Below are 8,883 nucleotides of genomic sequence, written 5' to 3'. Positions count from 1 at the left end.
GGTAACTCCACCACCGTTGGCGAGATTCGACTGCCAATGGGAGCTGGAGTTTCCGCGTGCCGAACGTTAATACGTCGAGATGCAACCGGGTGCGATAAAGTGTATCAACTGTGAGTTTGAAATTGAAATGAGAAAGTGTGTTTTAAAGCTTACAAAATATGTGATAGGTTCATGTAGTGTTTACGCCTTTTTATTGTTTTTAAAATTTAAAGCGAAAAGCCCAATTGTTCAAAAAACAAAAACAATTTTAGCAGGCAAGATCTCTCGCTTCAAGAAGCTCTAGCATGCACACGCTGGTCAAGAATGGATCGCACATAAACGTCGGGACAAGGCTTGCGCTGGAAAGAAACGACGTCCACCACCACAAAGAAGCGCAGCCCAGCAAGAAAACAAGGGCAAAAGGGCAGTTGGATGGTACTCCCTTTTGGACTTCACCCCTTCCCCGTTGTGCCAATCCATGTGCCATTTCCCTGTTCCCTGCCGCGCACTGTACCTTCCCGCTACACCACCATTCGACGCCTTAGCCTTAGCGAGTCCTTCTTTGCTTCGGTTCGTTTTGCTGCGCCACAAAAAAAATCGCCCATTTACAGAGCCACAACAGGGAAGGGCAAGGGGACCGGGCGAGGGGACGATACGAAACGAACAAACCGGTTTGCCCTTAAAATGCCATCAAGGCTCCGGCTGTAGGTTTGCTGTATTCACTTCACAAGCACCACCAAGATGCCAAGATGCCTGGGAACCTGCAGCAGCAGCAGCAGCAGCTTCAAGCAGGACATGGTCAGCAGCTTCCGAGCAGTTCGGTCGTCCCTTTTTTTATTGCCAGAGGATGGAAGATGAAGGGAAGGGAACGAAAGAGCCCATGCCCTTGTTTGCGCAAGGGCAGCCCCTTTGTCCTGCTGCCCTTTTTTTGTCTGGTGCGCTGATGCTCGAACGAGTATCGCGCCTCTTGCCGTGGTGCATTCGTGGCATAAAAACCTTGCAGGAAGAACCAAAACCCAACCGCGGCGGGACCGTTTATTATGCCCGGGACCAGAGCCGAGGTAAGATTTTGCGATGGCACAAGGACGAGCGTGATTTTCTTTCTTTTTTTTGTTTTAAAAGCAACATGTTTTCATGCTTTATGCTTTGTGCCTTTTGCCACTGCCCGGTTGCCCCGAAGCGCTCCGAAGTGGAGCAGGAGGAGCGGGATGGAAACGGGAAGCCGCCACGAATCCATTTAAGAAGCGCTTTTCAACACTTGCACCACCGCCAGCCGGGCTGTGGTACGTGTGATTATGCTTTATGTGGCTGCCCTTTGCTGCCCTGGAATGCCCTGGGTTTGCTGATGTACGACCAGCTCAACAAGAACATCAACAACAGCAACAGCAAAAAACTGATGATCGACGAGAATCACGCACCGCCAGCCAGAACGGTTTCGGAATAATCGGTTCGGAGTATTTTTTTTTCTTCTCTCAGAAAAGGGCGGGCGGTCTGAGGGAACGATTTAAGAAGATCGCCCTTTATCGCGCCCTCCGTCCAATGGTCATCCTCGCAACGGGGACGGAGCATTCCTTTCAGCTTCAATTCATCAACAGCCTGGCGATCGTTTTGTTCTTTTCCGTGCCTTTTTTTTTTCTTCTCCCAACTCCGAACGATCACTAAACGATCCGTCGGCGGTTCAGGTTCAAATGTTTGGCGTTTACAACAACAAAAATCCTCCCCGATCCTTCGGCGGTGCATGTCCCAGTATTCGGCACCACGAATTAGCATAGTTATGTAAATTAAATGGCATGTTATGGGGCGCGCTTTAACCAATCCGTAAAAAGGGGGAGAACACACAAAAAAGGATATCCAAGGCAGCATTCGAGGGATTCTTCCTGTCTATCTCCCGGCTGCAGACAAAATTGTCCACCGACGATCTGTTTTGATCGTTCGCAAACCACAGTCCGGTTGAGCAGAGCACTAAAGTCTGATGTGCAGTGAAGCGTATTACTTAATGACATAGCAACGACTGCAAAGTTTGTCTGTACGCGCGCTTCAGCATATTATTTAAGATTTATCCTGCCCAGGACGGGGAGGGTGCATCAAGCGAGGTTGCTAATTTACTCTTTGAGCGGTTTGTTAGGGCGTTTTGGGGCACAATGGGAGTCACTGGAAATTCTGGCACATACTGGCTGGTAACATGGAAGCCTCGGGCAGCACACTGATGACATGTCGGTTGATTGCAGCAGTTAAACGAAACACGTTAGTCCACACTAGTGATGTGCTCTTTGGAGCGCAACCAAGATTCCAATCCGACTCCAGCTAAATCCAAACCACTAATTCCGTCCGGAGTCGGAGTCGTCCGGAGTATCCTGGAGTCGTCTGAAGTATCCCGGAGTCGTCCAGAACATCCCGGAGTCGTCCGGAGTCGTTCAAAGTTGTTCGAAGTCGTCCGGAATCGCTAAGAATCGTTCGGAATCGTCAGGAGTCATCAAAAGTAGTTCGGAGTCGGGGTCGTCCGGAGACATTCGGAGTCATTCGGAGTCGTCCAGAGTCGATCGGAGTCGACTGGAATCGGCGTCGGTCGGAGTCAACAGGAGCCGTCCGGTGCAATGTGCTTGTGATCAGGTATTTCATTTCGTTGTGTGTGTGTGTGTTTTTTTTTTTTTGTCTTTCACTTTGCGCGTGCACTTCGTATACAGGCCTATGTTACGAAGGCCGACTCCGGCCTACTCCGACTCCAACTGATTCTGGACGACTCTGGACGACTTCGGATTTTTGCCAACTTTACCTATCACTAGTCCACCCACATGTCCGTCGAGTCAGGTAAGATGAGTCTGATATTAATTAAACCTACATTACTTTAATGATCTTCGTGCACTTGTGGTGAAAGGACACGATATTGTAAAACATTATGCCGTTCGTTAAGAAATTTAATAATGTCAATAGCCATTGTTAAGCCTTGTTGAGTTATGAAAGACATCGATGTAATGCACATCGCTCTCACAACGGATGCAAATACATGTCTTTCACATTTAATCGTCTGCATAAAATGATTTCCACGCGTTCAGAAAGATTCGAAACATAATCTTAAGCCGATAAAAAAAAGATACCTTCCTCGCAAACCACAACATGGCTATAGCACTGCAATAGCACGATACCAGGAACGATGCAAACGAGAATAAATTATGCACTCTCCGATTGCGTGTATACAGGGTAAAATATACCAACAAACAAAACAAAAACACACACACACACACACACATGATCGTGATCTTCTTTGCCTGCGAGGTTGCAAACCAAACAATATCAACCGCATCGAAACAGCAACCGTTTGACCGACCGACCTAACCACCAACCAGACCACCACCCCTTCGCTCTATTACAGGCACTCAAGGTCTTGCCATCGACGGATAGACGGAACCCACAGCCACAGAACACCCGGCCGGCGAAAAGGTTACCATTCGCATATTGAAGGGTGCACACCGCCAACTACGATGCAGCGATGCTGATATCGCGTATGCCGCGCTTTGCACCACGAAGTGCATCGGCAATGGTAACGAGTGCTTTCCCGCGATGCGGAGGAAGAGCGACGAGGAAGAAACATGGACCCCGCATGTTCGGCCGACGAGCTGACGGGTCCGAAAGACGCATGGGAGTTGGAACATGGGCAGCAGAAGATGGCCGAGAACACGATTGGCCGAAGCGGAAACGCTGCAGTTTATATTCCATTATTCGCCGTTAATCTTTCTGACGAATGATTAATTCGATGGTGATTAAAATCTATTATATTTGTTACACTGGACAGGGTTGGTAGACGGAGAGGTAAGGAAATCGAAGAAAAAAGAAGATAAATGTAGCATTAAGACTGTGTGTACGAGGCAAACTGTCTATTCGCTGCGTAGGAAACACTGGCGGAGCGAAAGAAAGACAGGAACAGTTTGGAAACAAGATCATACAAAACGTCTTGGGTTGCGGGGTGGCAGAATTGCTACACTTCTCAAGGTACTGTCTTTGCTTTTGCTCCATTCTACTTTGAAGCAGACGGGTGAGTGTATTTAACAGAGGTGGAAAAAGCCACCCAGTCTTTAAACCTGGCATGCTAGTAGATTCTAGCTTCCAAGCCAAGAACTACATCACGGTGGAACGATGGATCAGTTGAGCTGAAGAACGGCAGCGAAAATGATGCAGCAATATTTTCGACTTCCTTTGAATTCCATGCCTTTGCCAAGCAATGCCTAATCTGTTTCATTGCGGCTTGTGTGGTCGCATCGTGTCACAGGAAGCAGGCACAGGCGTATCGATGCAACCCCGCAGCACCGGATGTTTGTGGTTTAGCTACAAGAACAGCCTGTTTTGCTCTGTACCTCTGCCGCTGTGCTATCTTTTCTGTTTCGTAACATTGTCATCCCTTCCGAACGTAGCTGAAGCGTAACGACTAGCTTCAAAGCAACAGTAAGCAATGCCAGTATTATTTTTTGGTAACATAGTTCACCAACGCCTCCGTATGTTCGGATGTGAAACTTTTATTCGCGTTGTATTCATCGATCGCAGTCATGATAGTATGTTAATTATGATTTTTTTTTCGATTCAATAGCCACCGAATCCAAGGGACGTGATCATTATATGAAAATTGAATAATTATGGTACAACTTTCGATGAAATGCTATCCCAAAGTAAGATGAAACAGCGGTTTGTAGTGCCGAATGCCGCACGGTATCTATTTTGGGAGTTTACAGATGAACTGAAAGGTAATCGAATGGCTTCAAAATTCAACCAAAATTGACTCTAAATATTCGATTCCGAATGTTTTGATTATGCACAGAACACTAAACTAGACAATTTGCAAAATTCAGTAACGAAAGGTAGGGTAATTGCCCGAGTACCCCAGTGGATGGAAGATGCTGAAGAGAGCGCTCATACACTTGTCTGCCTGTGGCAGGTCATCGTTTTACCGTGCGAGGCTCAAGTTGTCTAGAGGTCGTGCGTTAAACTACCGTTGCTTCCTGTTTGGCTCGGCGGTATGCTTAAACCATCTCCATCGTGTGAAATGGCTCAAAGGGACGCTGTTTTTCGGCGGCTTACCATTTGCAACACTGCGCCACGCTGTTGCGGGATGCCGTCCCTAGTGCTACGTACAGTCGCGGCTAATCCTATGTCCGGCAAGGTTTGCTTCCTTTATCCTGTTTTCCCTTCGAGTACACGCAGCCACCGCAGCCGGTCCCGGTCTAGTTACTGCAGGCGAGCCCTTGCTAATAATTTATTAATGCTAGCTTTAATCACATGAATGATACTGCCAATCTGTAATGGGATGCATCGTTGAGTATAATTAATAGCGGCCCACTTCAGATAATACCACTACAAGCGGCATAACTCAACCTACCAGCTGCACTAAAAGCTAACTAGCCCGACAGATCGCCTGATCCGGTGCGATCGAGTCGAATGGATCGATCTGCATGTGAGTCTGATTGTCGTGCACGATACTGTCGACCACGGTCGTACGACGCACCGCGGGCTTTTCCGGCGACTGCGGTGACCAGAGGCGCACCTCGTGGTCGATACCGCTCGTGGCCAGCATGCAGATGTACGGGTGCGGCTGGACGCAGTTCACGATAAGCTCGTCGGCCTGAAAGACCGAGTGAATGATGCCACTGTGCCGGTCCCAGATAAAGAAATTGCCATCGTCGGAGCTAGAGAAAAAAAAACCAGTCCAATCAAAACATGCATCAGCGCGATTGTTGCATGCCAGAAGCGTCAAACGTGACAGCACACATACCCGGCTACGATGTAATTTGAATCGCCCAAATAGTTTGCCTCTTTGATGTCCGTCTTCGTGTTGCAGTGTCCAATGTATCGCTGCTCGTAGTCAATCGACATCGTGCGCCAGTACTAAAAGAAGAGGATTATTGATTTAATACCAACGCGCGAGTAGCGTAATCAGAAGCACGGCACAAAGCATGTTACCCACATTTTCTTTTTGCTCGTACGATTCAGTCTGCATGCGGCTACAGGGCGAACGGTGGCGTGCCTTGTCCATCTCAAGCCCTATGTCTTTCTCCAGCATCAGTACGCCCGGGTTCTTTGCGTACGAGGGAAACCGTCGCACCAGCTCCTCCAGGCATATCTGTGCCTCTTTCAGTTTGTCCAGCTTGAGCAGCGCCCTGGCGAGCCGGAAATGGGCCTTCACGTAGTGTGGATCGAGCCGCAACGCAGTGTGGCAGTCGCGTACCGCCGCGTACACATCCCCGTACCTAGAAAAATGTGCAAAAAAAATCAAAGGCCAAAACCGATTAACCCGATTGCATGTAAAATCATATCCTTGCCAGCCATTTACCAGTTGCGTTTCATGAGGGCCGTGGCCCGATTTAGGTACAGTATGGCACAATCCTTGCCATTGACTTTCTGTATCGCTTGCGTGTACTTGTTGATCGCCTGCAGAAACTGTTCCTTCTCCAGGCTAGCGTTGCCTTCTTTTTTCAGCCGCTCCACATCTGGGGAGAATTTGTGTTTCGTTTTTTCGGTCCCCACACTTGCATCCGCGCCGGAGCAATCGGCACCACTCTTGCTGCCTTCGGCCGCACCGGGAAGCTTGGGTAGTTCTAGGAACTGCAAAGTAGTAAAACCCGTTCGTTTGTTAGGTATGCCTACTCAATGTTAAAGAGCCATTCCATCCTCGTTCCCTACTACTAACCAGTGGATTGCGCGAACGGGTGATGTCGTACAGATAGATGTGTTCCGTACCCATGTTGGCCAGCAGTTCCGTGCCATCCGGGCTAAACGTGAGGTAGGTGACTGCTTTGTACTGATACATTTCTCCCAGCTGCGACGCGGCCTGGTACTTGCTGCCCAAATGGCCCGGGCAGAAGTACTGCACGCAACCGTCCTTCGGGATATTGTCGATCAGATTGGTGACGGAGACGGTGTCGCCCATCACTTCCGTTCTTCTGTTAGGCTGCAAAATACAAGACCCCCCAACAAAACAAAATATTATTTCTGTTTTCGCTCGTCCGAATCGCGTCGACGGTGCCTACATTTCCAGGAGAAATCATGCGACGATCGTACAGCCGGGCGTAGATGTCGTTGGCCCCGATGGCTAGCTGCTCCGGACGCTGCGGGTTGATTGCGATACACTTCACTTCCGGCACGGTGCTCATGTAGCTCCGCAGGTCGATCAATACGTTCGCGTCCTGTCCGTGGCAGGCGTGCGGTTGGCGCAGATCGTGCTGCAGTACTAGCCCGTCCTCGGCCGCCGACCAGAACATGTGCGCATTCCGGGGCGAGGTGGCCAACCGCTTGACGCGCTGCAGATGGCAACTGCACTGCCGGATCGGGTTGTCGTTCTGTCGGTTGATATCGAACACGAACGTCTTACTGTCGCCGGCACCGGTCACCAGCAGGGAGTTGCCCCGCTTCGGCAAGAACTGTAGACGGTTTTGTGGTGGAGGAAAAAAGAATCAAGTTAAATTGAGGTCGTTTTAAAGGGGTTTTTTCCACAACCGTACCTTGACGGAAAAAATGTTCCCCTCGTGCGGTGTCATCAGATCGTGCAGCAGCTTGTGGCGGAACGGATCCCACAGCATCACATGGAAATCGTCCGAGGCGGAGGCGAGTATGTGCCCGTTGTCGCTCCACTGCAGACAGTTCACACATCCGTTGTGACCGCGCAGTTCCGCTTCCAGCTCGATGTTGTCCACGAACTGCGGTGCCGTTCGGAGCCGGTTCCGCAGCACATGCTCCATATCCCAGTACGGGCGGCTAGTCAAGATTTTGGTGACATTTGTCGTGTTGCCGTACGGCTGTTTCGGTTTCATGTTCATTGCTCACCGGGTGCAGCTGCTGCTCGATTGCGAGCAGAGCTTACGGTAAATAAAACAAACGGTACCCCTCCGGAAGCAATTCTAAACCCCGGAACGGATGTCGATTGATGGTGGTGGAATTTGTTGACTTGGTGAATATAGTGGGTAGATTGAATACCCGCCTGTGTACCAGAAAGAAACGTTTTCCTATGGCAGGCAGGACCGCTGCAAACAAAAACAGGACGTTAAACACGTCAATACGTCACACCGTGACAGTAGATGGATTTTCTATCACATCCCACACCCTCTTCCTACCTGCCGCGGGGACACTTCCGACAACAGCTTCTGCTACACCTCTCTCTGCTCCGCCTCGCCCACGGCCCACCGAGTCGGTCGTTATCTCTTTCGCACCTCCACTGCCTCCCGCTACCGCTATCGCTTGGACACAAACAACAAGACGGTATTTGTTCGCACTTGTCCCCGCGTCTCACGATCACGGCGCCCCGTTTGGAATGTGTGCACCCGTTTAGTGTGTGCAGCTTTCCAGAACGTTCATGCTGGCAGTGCGATTGATTCACTTTGCTCCAGGGGGTAAATATTCAACCGTGAAAACGGTGCTCAAGAATACAAAGAGCCCAGTCGGTTTCGATATTCTGCAGCTTGCAATAGGGTAAATTTTACCTTTTCTCTAGCGTTATCGTGTACGCTGAAAGGTCTTCTCTTTTCTTTTCTTTTTTTTCCACGAAACACCGACTCCTATACTGTGGGAAATAGTGGAGCCGTTGCTGCTCCAACGTGTATTCCTGTCCCTGCGTAGAGTGGACACATTTCCAGCCTGGAGCTGTTTAGCGATACTTGTTCGCTCTAATTGCAATGAGCCAATTTCGCTACGAACGTATCTTTTTCTTTACCTTTTATCACTCACAATCCACGAAGACGTCGCAATGCACCGATGACAACAAATGAATAAATTGCATTGACAAATCAAAACATCTCGCCCAGCGCAGAGCAACCTGAAGCCGCGTCTACACGGCTTAATTAAAATAATAATTTTACGACAAAAAATATCGCATATTTTTTATTATTTTGTCGAGTTAAGCTCATTTCTACATATCATTCTTCGGTC

The 8,883-nt window shown here is 49.2% G+C and overlaps 1 protein-coding gene across 1 annotated transcript; it reads right to left on the bottom strand.

Annotated features, from left to right (window-relative positions):
- Positions 1–4,432: 4,432 nt before the first annotated feature.
- LOC120895414 (WD and tetratricopeptide repeats protein 1-like) lies at positions 4,433–8,722 on the bottom strand. Its single transcript, XM_040298761.1, has 9 exons — positions 8,073–8,722; positions 7,464–7,982; positions 6,993–7,382; positions 6,653–6,913; positions 6,296–6,567; positions 5,930–6,212; positions 5,738–5,850; positions 5,345–5,651; positions 4,433–5,262 (listed from the first exon to the last, which is right to left on the bottom strand). The coding sequence occupies exons 2-8, from the start codon at positions 7,776–7,778 to the stop codon at positions 5,360–5,362; spliced, it is 1,926 nt and encodes a 641-aa protein (XP_040154695.1). The 5' UTR covers positions 7,779–7,982; positions 8,073–8,722; the 3' UTR covers positions 4,433–5,262; positions 5,345–5,359.
- Positions 8,723–8,883: the final 161 nt, after the last annotated feature.

This window comes from Anopheles arabiensis, chromosome 2 (genome assembly GCF_016920715.1).
Source record: "Anopheles arabiensis isolate DONGOLA chromosome 2, AaraD3, whole genome shotgun sequence".
In the NCBI taxonomy this organism is placed as follows: Eukaryota; Metazoa; Arthropoda; class Insecta; order Diptera; family Culicidae; genus Anopheles; species Anopheles arabiensis.
This window is presented reverse-complemented; position numbering and strand designations above follow the sequence as displayed.